Source organism: Typopeltis vanoorti, chromosome 17 (genome assembly GCF_054136105.1).
Source record: "Typopeltis vanoorti isolate ZY-2024b chromosome 17, IOZ_Tvanoo_1.0, whole genome shotgun sequence".
NCBI classification, from domain to species: domain Eukaryota; kingdom Metazoa; phylum Arthropoda; class Arachnida; order Uropygi; family Thelyphonidae; genus Typopeltis; species Typopeltis vanoorti.
The window spans coordinates 7681307-7699510 of record NC_143565.1 but is presented as its reverse complement, the minus strand read 5'-3'; the positions used below and the strand labels follow the sequence as shown (position 1 = coordinate 7699510).

The 18204-nt window shown below is 35.2% G+C and overlaps 1 protein-coding gene across 1 annotated transcript in view; it reads left to right on the top strand.

The window, feature by feature from the left end:
- The first annotated feature begins 1145 nt into the window (after positions 1–1145).
- LOC150097117 (luc7-like protein 3) overlaps positions 1146–18204 on the top strand; it is a 202468-nt gene continuing 185409 nt past the window's right edge. Inside the window, 2 exon segments of the mRNA XM_090407037.1 lie at positions 1146–1365; positions 17528–17634. Of these exon segments, the coding sequence (XP_090263163.1) occupies positions 1195–1365; positions 17528–17634 (278 nt within the window). The 5' untranslated portion in view covers positions 1146–1194.

The following is an 18204-nucleotide window of genomic DNA, read 5'->3' as shown; positions in this document are numbered from 1 at the left end:
CAATTATCGAACATCGACAGGTTTGGATTATTGATATCGCAGTACCCAGTGATAACAATATTAACAACAAAGAACTGGAAAAAATTACTAAATATCGAGATCTGGGATTCGAAGCTGTCTGGCTGTGGCTTAAACACACAAGACTCATTCCAATAGTTATCAGTGCACCTAGTGCAACTTCAAAGAAGCTATCCAACTATTTACAGCAATTAAACATCAACGAAGTGACCCCATATTATTATTATTATTATTATTGCGTAAAACCTCCAGGAAGTCCAAAGACTCATTGAGGAAGGATACCTACTCTACAACTCTCCGTCTCCACCACTCACTTACCAACCACAACTCTTCATCATCTAGACCATCGCCATCTACCGCCGACCACCACATTAATATTTTCACAAACAATCAGAAATATGAAATCATGGCCATGGCAGGATTCAAACCAGCAGCCTTTTGGCTGGAGAGCAGATACCCTGACCACTCGGCCAACCTGGTCGGGTAATGAATATGACCTACAATAAATATCATTATTTGGAACAGTCCATATTTTACGATGCTACCTGACAGACTATTCTTAGATTCTTGGGCAGAATTTGAATTGTTCTGTATCACCAGTCAAATTGTTGTTTAAATGATATTTTGTTTTGACTGTGTATCAATGAGCTGAATAAAATAAAAAATCAGCTAACGCCTTTTTTATTCCCGTATACGGGGAGTAGGCGAGGCCATTTAGCCCTATCTAGCTGAATAAAATTATTATTATTATTATTATTTATTAAAATAGATAAATTAATCATTAAACGAAATTATATTAATATTTATTAAAAAATTAAATTTTATACTAATTTAATAATTCTGGTATAAATTTCTAAAATTATAAAATTTTAAACATTTTAAAATATTTTAAAATTATATTTATATTATTTATGAAATTAAATTTAAACAGACATATTTAAGTTATAATAAAGTTAGATAGGGTAAACGGCCCCGCTTACCCCCTATACGGGAACAAATAGGCGTTAGCTGATTTTTTAATAATAATAATTATTATTATTATTAATATCAATTTCGTTCAAAGAAATCTATTTTTTCGTTAGAGGGAGTTGTTTCTTAGAAGACCATAAATATACGATATCGTTTGGGTTCGCGAATAGAGTATAATTGTACGAAGTTTTCGTAAGTCATGTATATATGATTATATGCTTAATTACAATTCCAACTAAGTATAAGTATCGAAAATCAATATCGGTATTGAAAATGGCGTTAGCTTCAGCACAAGCACTTTTGGATGAATTAATGGGGCGTGATAGAAATCTTGACGCCAAAGAAAGGAAAAACGATATCGGATGGAACGAACCTGAAGTAAAATTGATTTCCTTGTCCTAATGCTTTTTGTATTTATTTATTATTAGTAGTATTTAGTTATTAGGTGTAAACTGTTTGAATAACAACATTTTATGTGTAAGGTCATTCATCTAATCATTTCATTGCTTACATGATGCTCTTTTCTTTTCTATATTGTTAGATTTGCGCTTGTTTATGGAATTTTTTGGCAAAAGACTCATACGATGACAGGAGCCTTTTTGAGTATGTAACAGTGTGAGTCATAGCATTTAATTTAGAGATATACAGAACACATGAAAACATCAAAGTACTTTGAATTCCGAGTTAATTTTTGGATTACGAATAATTATTGCAGTCTGTATGTTTTATATTTCTGTTGTATATAATCTAAATGAATGCTTTAGTTGTAGTACTTACCTAAAGTGATTATATAGTATAGTTTGTGTGCATGTTAATAAATTTATTAATTTTAGTATAATAATGCATGATCCTCATGGAATCCATAGTATCATTATTTGGGAAGGGACAATTAAGTATAAATACAGAAATAGGTAGAAAATATTGCCCTGAATATAATGACTTGGTGATAGCCAATCATTCTGGCAATGCATTCTCATGTTTTACTATCACTGATGTCACAAAAGAACTTCCACTCTTTTAATTAATTTTTTTTGTACATCTTTGTCTTGTTGCAAGCATTAAAAAGAGAGGGGGGGGGATTCAGAATCATTTCTTAAACAACTTAAAAAAAACGGGTTTTTTCCTCCTGAGAACTCAGGTTTTTCATCCTGCATACAGACAAATCGGCCCTTCAGAACACACACAATTTATAGACAAAATACTAGTTGTAGTGGTGGGCGGTAGATGGTGTTGATGGAGATGATTAGTAGTAGAGTGTCGGTGTAGTACTAGGTGAAGACAGTTGTATAGTGGGTATCCTCCTGCGATGAGTCCTCGGACTCCTTGGAGGTGAGTACTAGGTGAAGACAGTTGTATAGTGGGTGTCCTCCTGCGATGAGTCCTCGGACTCCTTGGAGGTGTCACGAATAATAATAATAACTACAACCAAAATTTCAGTCTTGCAACTAATTTGGAAATTAGTTGCAAGAGTTAACACTTAACTTAATGATTCTCAGTAATCACTGCATAATGCTTTGATTCATCTTTCTTTTTGTGACATGTTTCCATACAACAATTTTCCTACTGCTTTCAAATCAGAGACTTAACATTTGAATCCAGTAACCCAGAAATGAAGATGGGTCAAAGCTGTACGCAGTGAAATCTTTATCTTGGCCTAAGAAGACCTGACACACTACTAGATAGTGGTCATAATGTTTTGCTTATGAGTTTATATGAAACTAATAAAGTTTTTTATCATAGAATCATATAGTGTTTATACCAGAAGTTGCAAGAATTTAAAAACAAATACATGATTAACTATTTCTTGGTTATATTTTACAAAATTTGATGCATTTTGTTAATCTGAATGTTTCGTATAAATGTAACAGTCCTTTGCTCTGACTTGATGGTTTTATTGGTATTTTGATTTTTATGAAAATATATGAAGCAAATTCAGTTTTTGTTTAAATTGACTTTTAGAGGAGAAAAAGAGGGTAAATGTTTCATATGAAAAATTAATACCTATTTTAGTGGCTGAAAAACATTAAAATGAAGTTCGGTATTTGGACGTGCATTGAAATTTTCTGTGTCCTTCTCTATGATTTTCAATGGATCATGATTGCCATTGTTACAGCCTTTCAATAGTCTTGAAAATTCACCGAGGCTTGCTAACCAATATTCACATAATCTATTATTATTATTATTATTACATGGCACCTCCATGCACTAGCAAAAGCTAAACTAATTCCATTGAAATCAGTGATACAACATCAAATTCCCGAGATCAATGCTGACAGAAGGACCTCCACTACGATAGCAAGACTACGAACAGGACATTATAGAGGAATGAAGATCAATACAGATGATACGAGAACATATAGAAACTGCAACAACTGCCCCAATACGGAACTGACACCCACTCACATCTTTACCTGTCCAGCAATTACAGCAGCCTTGCAAGAAATAGATCCTAATCCTGAACAACAGCTCTATACAAACAAAATCACAGACATAGCCAAAGCAGTACAAAGAGCGCACGGAAACATCTAAGACTCTTCAAAGGACAAGACAACAACAACATGGCACCTCCAAGGAGTTCAATGACTCATCGAAGGAGGGCACCTACTCAACAATTATCTGTCTCCACCACCTAATCTGCCAACTACAGCGAACTGCCACTACCGTCATCACCTACACCAATGTCATCTACTGCTCACCACCACTACTATCAGTATTGTGTGTGTTCTCAAGTCCGATTTGTATGTATGCAGGATGAAAAAACTAAAGTTTCCAGAAGAAAAAACCCTCCTACTTTTGTATGAGATCGGCTAACTCATCTTCAATTGGAAAAAAACAACATAAAGATTCCTCTCATCATGACTAGATTCAAACTTGGGCTTTTTATATTTATGGCCAGAAATACACAGGAAATTTTATAGACATAATATGCTAGCCTCATAGCCTTACTTTCTTTGCCTGTAATTCCAAAGAAACAACTCTTTTAATTGTGTATTGAGACATTATTTCTGCATTAGTTCCATAAAACTCGTTTAGTAACTTTTATATTTGTTACATCCATTCTTTCCCACTCCAGCTAAGCTTTTTAAATCATAACAAACCTAATCTATGCTGGGGGAAATATTTCACAGATGCATCATTTTGGTTACAACAGAATGAACAAAGCTGGTATGGTGAGGAGTCAGTTTAGTAAATGTATATGTAACAAAGAAATTAGCCAAAACACTAAATTAGCAGTATACAAGATGGTGTTCAAACCAACTTAACTTATGGATCTGAGAGTTTGATTGGAAATAATGCAGATCGATCAGAGACTGAAAGTTTTGAGAAAAATTAGAGGAATGAACAAATATCAATAATGGCAGCCTTATATTAAAAATGATGATATTAAGAAGGAACTTGACATTGTTAGCATTCAAGAATATATAGGGTCACCAACCATCCTGGATTTTCTTGGACTTTACGAAATTTGAATACATTGTTCTGCATTAGTAAATGTCCTGGGAAATGTTTTTAAGATGCTAGTTACATTTTTAAATTATTTTTTTAAGTCTCACACAAAAAATTGCCACCTTGTTTGCATTCTCCCTGTTTGTCAGTTCGCTGGCATGTGCTGAAACCAGTGTTTGTGATTACAGTTTTTCATACAAATATAATTTACACCTTCATGAAATCCTGAGACTCATCATGAGAAGTTCAGCTATCAACAAAATATCTATTGTACATCTTCTTGAAACCGTTAACAGATAGAGCACACAACTTATTCAAGCAAATCATTCACCACTCTTAAAGCAAAAATGTAGTCTTGATGCCCTTGCTAACCACACTGTTACCCAATTTCCAGGGATGCCATCTTGTTCTGCTCCCTGTAGCCAAGTGCTGAAAGATCCCTTGCATCAGTTCTATAAGGCCTTTAAGTAACTTAAATGTTTCTATCCTATCTCCTTTTTTGCCTATCAACCAACTTTTGCAATCCATAAACCTTCAATCTATCCTTATAGGGACATCCATACATATACAAGATGGTGAGTGGGCATTCCACAGTCCACTCACCATCTTGGTCATTTGCCTCTTGATCCTCTCCACCACTTCCTCATCCCCAAGAAAACCAGGTGACTAGACATAATCACAGTAATCCAGATATGGTCATATCAAGGCTTTATAAAGAGGAATGACAACTCATCACTGCTTCTTAGTGTGTTTTTCAATAACCAAGTAATCCTGTGAGCTACCCTGGCTACTTTAGCCACATGCTCTCTAAATTTCAACTCTGTCTAAAACTATCCCCAAATTCCTTTCTTGATCAGTTTCCTGGAGTACAGTTCCTTGAGTATGATACACAGCTTGTAATCTTTGTATCACGAAACTGTACACTTTTCCACATTACATTTATATATATTATGTTTTGCCAGTACTTTCAACCTATTTAAATCATCCTGCAAGCTCTCTACATCACCTTGATTAACTATGATTGCAAATACTATATAATTCTAAGATAAAACTTTATTAGTTTCATATAAACTCATAAGTAAAACATTATGACCACCCTATCTACTCACCTTTGCATCATTAGCAAACAACTGCATATCTCCCTTCAAATTATTTCCTGTTATCATTTACATACAAATTAAACTGCAACAGTGTAAACACAGTATCATGCGGCACACTACTAGTCACCTGGATTCTGCACCTCCATATACCACTTCTTGGTAGCTGTCCATCATCCACCTTTTTATCCATACCATTTTCCTATCCATCCCCGTTTATTGCAGTTTGCGTAACAGAGTTCCATGTGATATCCTCTCAGATGCCTTTGTGAAATCCTGCAGTATCATCATGTAGCCATTCCCTTCAACTCAATTGTGACTACTATAAAAAGTTAGGAGATTACTAAGGCATGACCAACCCTTCAAAGTCATGCTGCTCTTCATAGAGTATAATTCTTATCCACCCATTCCCGAATTCTCTTTTTTGACCAACTTTTCCAGTATTTTTATCACCACTCCTGAGAATAATTGGTCTCTAATTTGCTACCATAGATCCTCCTTTATGCAAAGGCATTTTGTTCACTTTCTTGAGGCTTTTCCAGAGCTGAGACTTAAACAGCCTGGTCAGGCATCACATATTCTTGTAAAATGTGCAAGCTGATATCCTATCCAATCTCACTGCTGTATGGGCATTCATATTCTACAATATACTAACTACCTCCAATTCTTCAACGTCTGTTCTCACATCAGTCCCTATCACCTCTGTCATAACAGTATATTCATTGGATGATGTACCCTTGCAAAATGATCACTAAGTATATAAACAGTTTCATCTACCTCTGTTACCTATTTACCATCTGTACTCATTAAAGTAGTCATTATTCCTTCTACTTTCCACATAACAAAACACCTCTTTGGGATTTCTTTTTTCCTCTTTGGCTAATTTTCTCTCATAATCTGATTTTGGCTTCCTTACTGTGCCGGTCACCTTTCTTGCCTGAATGGTCATCTTTCTTGCCGTGCATTATTCATGCATGAGCTGGTCACCTTTCTCCTCATATAACTGCAAAGAAATGCTGCAGAGCATGCTTAACGATACTACTCATCTGTCTAATTCCTATCCAATTCATCCTCCTGACCTTGGGTATACAGTTTTATGCCTTCTCCAGATGCCCCTTGACTATCCCCATGCACTGTGAACATCCTTTCCCTGTAGATCTTTATGCCATGGTAGTCCTTCAAACTGCCTTCTATGTGTGTCCTAATCACCTGCCTTGTAATTCTACATATACCCCTTCTTAACTGGAATTTCTTCCTGTTTTGCTACCTCCCAAGTCAAGACCACATGATCACTTTCTCCAATCGGAGGCAGTGTACGCACATTAGTTATGAACAGGTCTTCTGATTTTCTAACCTGATCCAACACTCATATCCTGAGTCCCTCCACATTCTGCTTCAAGCAGTTATCTCTCAGTAAGTGTATAAGTTTCATTTCCTTCTTGCCATGTGATCTTTCCTCCTTGCAATCTCCCTCTGAAATTGAAGTCCCCCATAATAATTACTTGACTTGCACTCATTGTACTAATCTGCTGATGCAACAACCAGTTTTATATTTTGTCCTGTTGGTATCAATCTTACACCAGATTGATTTAAAAAAATTGCTATCTGCACGACTGACTCCCTCTTGTTGGCTGTAATTTATTTATTATCTCCTGTCCTGTGTACTCTGTTTTCCCTGAAAATACTAAATCCATCACATTCTATCCCTGTAATTGCACCATCTTTCTTTTTCTTTTAATGTTACACGGTGATCAGCATTCATTTCGGGCAAATTATGGAGACTCAACTGTGTTAGAAATAATTACTTCAATTTTCAAATGTTTCGACCTTCATATTAAGGTCATCTTCAGTATATACATATGCAGTATTCTCCCCAGAAATTTTTACCAGCTGGGTGGAATGAAGCATTAGCCATGCGTACAAAAATTTTGAATGAGTTAAGAAAGACCCTTTTTTATAACAAATTAAAATAGTAATTTTATTAGAAATTACTTCAAACAAGGATAATATTTTATATAGTAATTATAACAAACAAGACTAGGATGTTTCTTATTTTCTCATTAAGTAATGAAAAACCTTGTAATGCTCACAGCTTAAAATTCTATACATTGATTCTTCTCTTCTTCTTAGAAGCCCAGTTGTCAGCAGCTTTTTCGTAATTAAAATCAGTTGGATTTGGCCCCTCCAGTGAAATCAGCATCAGATTATTTAGAGTGTTCTAGCTGATGCGATTCCTCATACAGGTTTTTATCCTTTTTAATGCAGAGAAACCCCTTTCACATTCAGCTATGCTCACAGGTATGGCCAGTCCAACAGCAGCTAGTTTTGCTAAATTTGGAAAAGACTCTTTGAGCTCAGGTGTTGTTGTTAATTTCACCAGTATTTGTCTTGGATCTAGATTTTTGTATGACTGTCCATTAATAATTTTTGATGCAACTGCCCATTCTAGTTTAGTACTTTCATAGTTTAAAACTGCAGGACTTCCATTTCTAGAATAATAATCAAAAAGAATCTCAGAAGCCTCACGTTGATCAATGGCTTTCTGCATTGAAAAGTCTTGAAAAGCAGGAAATGATTCGCTTATCTGGAAATCTTGCTTCTAGGTGTTTAATAACTGTTCCTATGTATTTATGATATATTGTAGTCTTAAACGTAATAACATTAGAATCTGAATAATCAATATGAAGGTCTGACCATTCACCTGAAAGATACTGATGAAGATTTTGAAAATGACTGCAGGGAGTTTCTTTCAATTAAATGATGGATAGTTTTCTGACTTCTAAGACTGGCTCTATTTCAGTTAAGTCAACATCTTGCCTTTGCCATGATCTAGACAAGTTAGATAAATGCGGTAACAGATATGAAAGCATCATTAGTGAAGCTACAAAATTGTATGTTCTGATATATTTACTTAACCATTTACTTAACCCTAAAGCTTTGATATCAGTTTGTTCGGTGGCGTTTCTTTCCAATGCAGCTATAACACTCACTATGCATTCTCTTAGCGACTGAATCTCTTATTGCAGAATCGTGAGACAGCCATCTAGTGTCACTTGCCATTTTAAGTTTAATCTGAGGACTGTTCAGTATATTTTGGATTTGGGTTAAACCAGCCATCTTGACTGAGGAATTTTGAAAGAAGAAAAACAATTGCCTTAAGATATCATTAAGCATGACTAAATAAGGCACTTCAGCAGCTGCTTGGGCACTAGAAAAAGCCAGTTGGTGGTTTACACAATGACAGTTGACCATGAGTCCATCTGTTTTATCTTTGAGCAGTTTTGCAACTCCCTTTTGCTTTCCAATCATGACAGATGCTCCATCAGATCCTAGGCCCACCAGATTACAAGTTTTTACGCCTAGACTGTCAAGGGTTTCAATTACTTTGCCATCAATAATATTGCAAGTTGATACAAAACTAACCCTGACCTCTTTTCTAAGTTGATAAATATATTTAATGTACACAATCAGCTGTTTTAAAACTGAGATATCTGTAGTTTCATCACATAAAACACTGAAATAATCTGCAGAATGTATATTTTTCAGTATTTCAGATCTAATTTCTGATGCTAAAATATCAATCAACTCTTGCATTATTCTTTCTGAGGTATAATGTGCATTTTTACCAATGTTAAGATATTCTAAGTAGGAACATCCCATAGCTTGCAATGCTCAAGCAATTTTTCAAATAATGTAGTATGTGGTAACTCATTTTTCGCTAACAAATACGTAGATTAAAGCTCCCAGAAAAGCATCTCTCTGCAAGTTATTCAAAATTGAAATTGATTTTTCAATTGCCCTATTCCAGTTTCTTCTAGTATACGCTTTTCGATTATATCTGAACAAGAATCAGTTTGTAACTTGCTTTGTTCATGGTCAACCAAGCTTTCTTTTCAAAGTCTTGTGCATGGCATAGTTACCCAAGTCATTTCCTTCTTTGTGAGTCGTCTCTTTCCGTATTTCATACATGTGGAACACGTCATTCCATTATCTTTCACCACTAACCAATGCAATTTTTTAAACTACTCACTGTTAATACCCGATAAGCAGTGTTTAGATGCATGTTTTACATTTGAAAGAGACTGCAGAAATCGATGATTCTGTTGTTGGTTTGGTGTCTTCGCTATTATGCTTATTGGTTTCATCTTTCTTAAAATAACTTAAAAGTGTGGTTATCTGACTTGACTTTTTACTCATTATGGGGTAATTTAATAAATGCATAATATCATTGTTATTAAATTAATCGGAACAAATCACTGAATTGTGCACTGACAGTAATACCCGAGACATATAACGCGCATTATGTTGCAATTTTACTATTTATAAGTATTAATTACTAGGAATGAGAATTGGCATCACTCGAGACTGACGTCATAGTTCTCGCGAGTTTCAAGAATTCCCTGTGATCACAACTACAGGGTGTTTCTAAATGAATGACCCAATTTCAAATAATTATATTTAATAATGAAAATGTGGTACAGTTGTGGTACGTGATATATCTAGCAGTCGTCATATCAAACTCGGCCAAGACCATTCACATGGTACAAGTCTCATTCATTTGTGGTTCATGGTTGCAGAGATATACAATTTTCAAAAACCAGACATTCTTTTTGAAACACCCTGTATATTTGATGCTCAGACCTATTTTCTTTTACAAAATAAAATATTAAATCCTTAACTCATGATCTTCAGACAAAAACCATTATTAAGAAAATAAATGTAGATTTTTAATATCGATTTTTGCCTTCAATTCCAATTCGCTCAATTTTCATAATTTCTTTCTTTCAAACATCAAAATTATGTCTCTTTCTTAAAAGATCTTCTTTGCAACCAATACTTTTGTATTTGAGATTCCAATTTTTATCTTCCGCATACGGATTTGAGTGCATCAAAGTGAATATCTGAAGCTCTCAAAATTGGCTTGCAATGCAAGAAATTGAGCTGGTCTCATGAGTATCGAGACTCTCCGGTTCGATTAATTAAAAAATTTCTTCAATTAATTTTCCATTCTTGCTCATTATTTAGCCATGTCAATTCACATCATTAATTAGCCAAGTGGTCAGTAAAACCAGCTGGGTGGTTTGCCCATTCAAAAGGTACTGGGGAGAACATAGCATATGTATATATACAGAGACAAGCTATGTTATATTTCAAACAGTATGCCAAAGAGATTTGATCAGCAGTTATTCTACTGGTGCCTGACCTTTAATTGAAAAAATAAATAAATAAAATTAAAATAAAATAACTACATCAAGGCTATATTCTATATATAACATCATCAGAGAACAATTTCATATAGATAGTTTTATTATAGCAGAAGTGGTGTCCTAATTTATCATGAGAGTTGTTATATTAGAGTTAAGATCCTGGATTATATACAGTCCTATTTATAATTAACTCTTAGACGGAAAGATTATGTGGGTAGAATATATGCCTTCCATATTCTTGTGATTTTTAGTCCATTATAGTTATGATTAGGATTGTTGATAAGGATTTCAAAAACCTCCTTAAATTTACATTCATACCACGTTTTGGTGTGATGTAGACAACAGGTGCCTTTCCAGTCATTATTAAATTTAATGTGCCATTTATGTTCCTTTCCATGGGCTCACTGTTATCCCATCCAGTTGTTAACTTTATATGGAAACTTTTGAGCAACATGTTCTAGATTCCTCTGCTTTAAAACCCAAAGTCTGGCTTAGATACATTGACAAATTGACAATGTTTTCGCTATCGGGTCCCATGGCTGCTGCTAGGCATTAGACACTTTCCTCAGGCACCTAAACAAACAACACAAATGCATACAATTCACGACTGAGATTGAAAGTCAGAACACACTTACTTTTTTAGATGTACTTGTCACACATCTTTCTGACTGATGTGTGACAAGTATATCTTTCCTTCACTGTTTACCAGAAGCCTACACATACTGGCCAATATATACACAAACTCCTGCCACCATTCAACACAACTAGGTGTCATTAATGCACTAAAAAACAGGGCTTTGAAGATTGCTCCTGAATAAGCACTTAAAGATGAATTAATAGTTATCAAGGCAATACCTTCCTGAAAAATGGCTACAGCCAAAAATACTATCAACAAAGTTCTTCACCAGACCTCACTTAAAAACAAATAAACTATTATTTTTATGGCTATTTTGCCTGCTTCTATTTAGGAGTGCCTCTTTTTTAATGTCATTGGCTTTTTACTCAAGAATTCTTAGGACATTGCAGATGCATTTTTAGAGGCAAATATATGTAGCATAAAAATTCACACATACCTTTTCTTGGATGTTGTTGCCTGTCTTATTTCTGCTGTTATGGTGTTGAAAGGAGAGTGTGTGTGTGTGGGGGGGTGGCAATGTTGGAGAATTAATTTGAAAAAAACATTTTTTTTTATATAATATAGACATATATTTAAAGGTGGACTGAGCGCTTTTTTGGTGGGAAAAGATGATAAAGGGGGCTGAAATTAGAAACCGTTTTTTAGGGAAAGGATTTATGGGAAAAGGGGCCAGGGATTGAGTTGATGGGGTGCGAGCCATTTCGACAGCGTGGGTCATCATCTGAACTCATGGAGAAAGTGGATACTATGTCATGTCGGCTTGGTGTTTCTGCCTTTGAGGTGTTCGTGTTATCGCCTATTGGTCGGAACTGTGACCTCATTTTTATGTTGTGGAGCTTCCAACGCTCGGAGATTATGTAGGGTCGGTGGACGTTGATTGAGTTCTCGTTACATTTTATGGCTATCGTTTCCGATATTCTAAGCATTGTTTCGTTGTCTTGTCCGTCTATTATGATGGCCTTGTCGATTTGCAGGGTGTGTTTCTGTTCAAGGGTGTGAACTGCTATTTCTGTTTTCCCTGTACTTTGTATTCTATTTTTCTTTGTGATGTTGCGTTTTTTTAGTGTTTAAATGTTCTGGAACAGGGAAATTTGTAGACTACATTGTGGTGTTCTAATGTTTCTTTGTGTGTGTGTGAGATTTAGTGGGTTTTAAGTTTGCCAGTTTTTAGTTTGTGGTGAATACCAGTTTGTAGTCTGTATATTTGAAAATATATTTGTAGGCTTTGTATGTATTCTGGATGTATGGCAGTTTGATAACTTTTTTGTGTTGGGAAGTTTGTTTTGGTTGTTGTTGTTTTGACAGGTTTTTGCTGTTCTGTTTGCATAATTTATTAGTTTTGTGGGATAGTTGCGATTTTTAAAAATCTGTTAGTTTTTTTATTTCTGTGTCAAGATAATTATGGTTAGTTGAAAACTTGTAAGCATTTATGAATTGTGATAGGATGACCGATTTTTTAACTGAATATGGATGGTATGAGTAAAAATGGAGGTAGTTTCCGGTATGCATGAGTTTGTGGTATATTTTCGTGGCTATTTTGGTGTTTTTTGTGATTAATGTAATTTTAAGAAATTGATGGATTTGTTCTGTTCAGTTTCTATGGTGAATTTTAGTCTATTGCTGTAACTGTTAAGGAATGCTTGTAGGATGGTGATGTGTGTAGGTTCTCCAATGCATAGAATATCATCCATGACTAATAAATTATGCAAACAGAACAGCAAAAACCACCCAAAACCAAAACAAACTTCCCAACACAAAAAAGTTATCAAACTGCCATACATCCAGAACACATACATAGCCTACAAATACATTTTTAAACATACGGACTACAAACTGGTATTCACCACAATTTGTCTCTAAAAATATATCTGCAATGCCCTACAAATTCTTGAATAAAAAGCCAATGACATTGAAAAGGGGTACTCCTAAACAGAACATGCAAAATAGCTGTAAAAAGAATAGTTTTTAAGAGGAGTAACATGGGAGTTTTCCCAGAAAAAATACCTATAAAATATAAACCAGATTACAATAAAACTGTAACCATTCCATACATTAAAGGGATATCAGATAAAATAAACAGAATACTACAGAAATACATTCTTAATGCCACCTTTAAACCTCATGCAAATTTAAAGAATTTACTCAACTCATAAGGTTCTACTTTCTCTGCTGACCCAGCCTGGAATATACTGTATTCATTGCACCTTTAATTTTCTCTATATTTGTGAAACAGGATGCACAATTCCTATCCAAGAAAAGGGAACATAAATGGCACATTAAATTTAATAACGTTGGTAAATCCGGCATTTCTGATCATGTTCTGAATACTCTACGTAGAATGGACTGGGAAGGCACCTGTTGTCTACATCATACCAAACCATGGTATTAATGTAAATTTAAGGAGGCCTCTGAAATCGTTATGAGCCACCCTAATCTTAACAATAATGATGCTCTAAAAATCCCAAGAATATGGAGGTCACATATTCAACCCATATAACCTTTCCATCTAAGAGTTAATTATAAATAGGACTATATGTAATCCAGGATCTTAACTCTAATATAACAACTGTCATGTTAAATTAGGGCACCACTTTCACTGTGATAAGACTATCTATATGAAATTGTCCTCTGATGATGTTATAAATAGAATATAGCCTTGATGTAGTTATTTTAATTTTAGTTTTTTAATTAAAATTTTTTTTTATTTTTCCACTCTAGGTTAGGCCAGTAGAATAACTGTTGATCAAATCATTCTCTCTTTGGCATACTTTTTGAAATGTAACATAGCTCTTTGTATATATACAGAGTCTGTCAAAAAAAATATATACACTTCAGCAAAAGAAAAACCTGTATAAAAATTGTAATACTAAATTTATATAGACATCAAGGGATGAATACAAGTTACTCTGAACTTAGTTCTCAAAGTGGTTACCATTAGCATCCAGACACTTATTATTACGGTGAATTACTGCTTGGGCAGCATTGGCCAAAGTGTTCAGCAGGGTTGCTGTGCATGCCGTTTCAATTTCTTAAGGGCCACCAGTGTAGCTGGTTTTCTACGATATATACTACAGTCCTTTAGAGTCTCCCATAGATAGAAGTCCAAGGGTGTTAAATCAAGAGAACATGGGGGCGGGAACTCAGCTGTGCATTTTCGTCCTATCCATTGTCCCTGCACACCCTTATCGAGGTATGCTCTCACGTTTCGGTGGTAGTGTGCCATCATGTTGGAAGAGAAATTGATCATTCTCATAAAGTGCATGAATGGGAGGTAAAATGGATGTGTGTAACATGTTAAAGTAAACAGTTGCCCAGTAAACACAATTATGCCAATTCAATGTTCCATTAAGCTTAAATTGTGTCAGCAGACCAAGCCATCTTCCTCACAAACTCATACTCATCTACCATGTGTTGATACTACTCACAATACTGCATTCTTCGATCAGGATCGTCTTCATTCATTGCATGTAATAATCTTGGGATGTAAACTTTCCAATTAGCTGCTTTAAGAATGCACCGTATGCTTGCACTACTAAGGTGCAAGTCTCACATGCACATTGTGTGGTGGACTTCTGTGGCAAGCTTGTAAACTGTTTCAACACCATAGCCAAGGAAGCAGGACTTGCTGCTGTGTGAGACCTCCTGGATCTTCCCTTCTGCACATCACACACACGGTACCATGGGCCTCAAACTTATCACGAATACGTGCAATTGTCAGGCGTGCTGGAGGTTGTGTTACAAACTCATGCCTCCATTGACGTTGAATTTCAACAACACTCTCAAATTTGAAATGCCACTTTAAAATAGTCTTGCGTTCCTCAAACAACAATCGTGCCTCAGTCATTTTGTTTGATTGTCCTACCGGTCATGTGTTGATGCTAGTATTCATGTGAGTAATGACATCTTTTGAGAGAACATCATCCTACACATTGCTACCATAATTCGATCCAACTTCGAAAAAAGTCCATGGATGACATCTCTTAAAGTGTATATACACTTTTTTTGACAGACTCTGTATGTGTATACTCCAGATAATGACCTTAATATGAAGGTCAAAATGTTGGAAAATTAAAGTAATTATTTCTAACACAGTTAGTCTCCATAATTTGTCTGAAATGAATACATCATCTTTCTCACTAATGCCTATAATGTATGGCGAGTTTGCACTAAACACTGAAAAAACTTGTTTTGCCTGATACTTCTAGCATTAGTATATAGAAACTGCTGCATCCCTGTAGGCCCCAACCACCTTTTTTTTTTCCTGAATTGACTACCCTATTCAATATTTTTGCATCAGAGCATCTTGATTCTGCACTTGTTCTCATACTTATTTGCTTCATGGGTGTCTTCATGTGCACATGTCTGCATCAATCCTAATTTCTTTAGTTTTCCTGACTTTGCACTTGCACACAAACCAGCAATGTCAAAGCTCTCTCTAAACACCTGACTCCAAATCCATAAGTGCTGTCCATCAGCATTGTATAAATCTTGATATCCATCAAACTCAGGCCATAGGTCCTCAAACTCTACGTCATTCCTTCTGCACAATGATAGCTGATGAATCATATTGATTCATCAGCTATCATTGTCCTCCTCCTCCTCCTGAGTTTGCTTCTAGAGGATAACATACTGAAAGGCAGTCAGAAATGGATGGGTACTAGAAAAGATTGGCAGATCTTTAAGGCTCCTTAAAGATATCGACAGAAGAAAGCTGAAATACTTTGGACACATTGAAAGGATGGAAAGAGGACTTCAAAACAATAATAGAAGGTAAAGTTCCTGGAAAAAGAGGAAAGGAGGGGGGGGATAGACCTTCAATGAGATGGGTGGAGGGTGTATCTGATCTTCAGAGTGCTGATGTCTCCAGAAAGGCATACGAAAGGCCCACCCGGTGAGGACTTGTGTGGAACATTGCCAAGGAAAGGAGTGGCCATGCATCATCTGATGATGTCCAGTGAGCTGATGGATGAATGTAGTGCAGGCATATTGTGGGTTTGAGAGCATTTCAAAATATGACTCTAAACTCTGCCCATCTTATACCCACAATATGACAATGTGTCTGACATGTTCACTGCTTGGTTACACAGCGAGGATAAGAGATGAAAAAGATCCATCACCCTAGGATGTGTTTCGCCATTGAAATTGAAAACAAGAACTGTCCGGCCTTCCTTGACATTCTAGTTAGCTGGGTACCAAGTGGGTCCTTATCCTTTTTGCTTTTCTTTCTAAGAAAACCCACCTACTCTGGTAGGTACATCCACCACCATCACCCCCCTCCCAGCAGTATTGGTGTTATCAAAACCTTTGCAAACAGAGCTAGAGCCATCTGCTCAGATCACATTAGCCTCTCCACTAAAATAATGAGACACATTTTTAGCTATTGCTTTCCTCTTAACAAAATCGGCACAGCTTCTCCCCTCCCCCAAATCCAGAAGACAAAAATTCCCAGAAATCTGGTTCTAGTGAAATGTTCACTCCATCCTTATACATGAAATCCAGAATCATTTTCAGATCTGTGTATTTTATATCTTTGTGGAGCATATTGGAATGTTTACAGAGATTTTTGACTAATAACTAAAAGAATGGACTAAGAATGTAAGTTTTTCAAACTTACATTTACTAGAGTTTACCAGAAAGTAACTGATCCAAAAAGTAACATTTTTTAGTGATTGTTATATTTCAAACATATCTGCAAAGTTCCCATCTTTTATAAATTACTAATTTATTAATTTTATTACTTAAATTAAGGGGATATTAAATCCTACATAGTTTTAAAACCGAATAAGAAACTCAAAGATTGGAATCAGAGAGTTTCTTGCCGAATATAGTAAACTATAAAGTATCGGCGAACACTTAGCGTGAGCTAATGCAAGTAACCCTAGTACGTAGTACAATACCGGACGACTCGTTGCAAAGGTGGGGAAAGTTCAGATTGCTATTCTTAGGTATTTTCCATAATGTAAAAACACATTTCCTAGGAAATGTATGCTGTTATTACATTATGGAGTGAGGTCACTACCCAGACCAGTTTCAGCCTTTTTTGAGGCTTCATCAGTGAGTAGCTAGACCTAATACTTAAGTAACTTAATTTTATTAATTTATGAAATAAGGATATGGATGTTGGGCTTATTGTAGTTATTTTATTTGTTTAGGTTTGCAAACATTATCTTGTTAAATTTTGTCCACATCAGCTATTCACCAACACAAGAGCAGATTTGGGTCCCTGTAATAAAATCCATGACGACAGATTTAAAAAGGAGTAAGTAAATTTTTCCAGCATTTATGAGTATTGTTATATATGAGTTATATATTGATTATATATTTATACAAATATTAGTATTTGTGAAATTGGCTAGATCATATTGAAACCCTTTTGCTACAATATAATGTTGCATTACATAATTAAAAATAAAAAATTATATATTATTTGGTATCGGGAGTGTAGAGAATTTATATTGGTATGAGACTTAATATGGAGATTTAGGAAAATTAAATTATAATGGGAGGAATGGTGAGAATCTGTGTGTAAGAGTGACATGTTAATGACACAAATATGCTTAATCATAGAGGTGATTATGATGAAACGAGGACAGTTTGGACTTAGTCATTAGATATGAATAAAGTCATCCTCAAGTTGTCCATTTAGATCATGCAGACTATAGAGTAGAGTGTACAAAAAAAAGTCTGGAGGTAACTTTGTACACAAATGCTAGAAATATCAGGAAAAAAGGAATTGAATATGTTGGAATCTCAAACTGTAGGCATTTCATTAGTATCTTATTGACAGATGTGTTAACTCGTGTTATTTTTAAAGAGTACAGTATTTTTA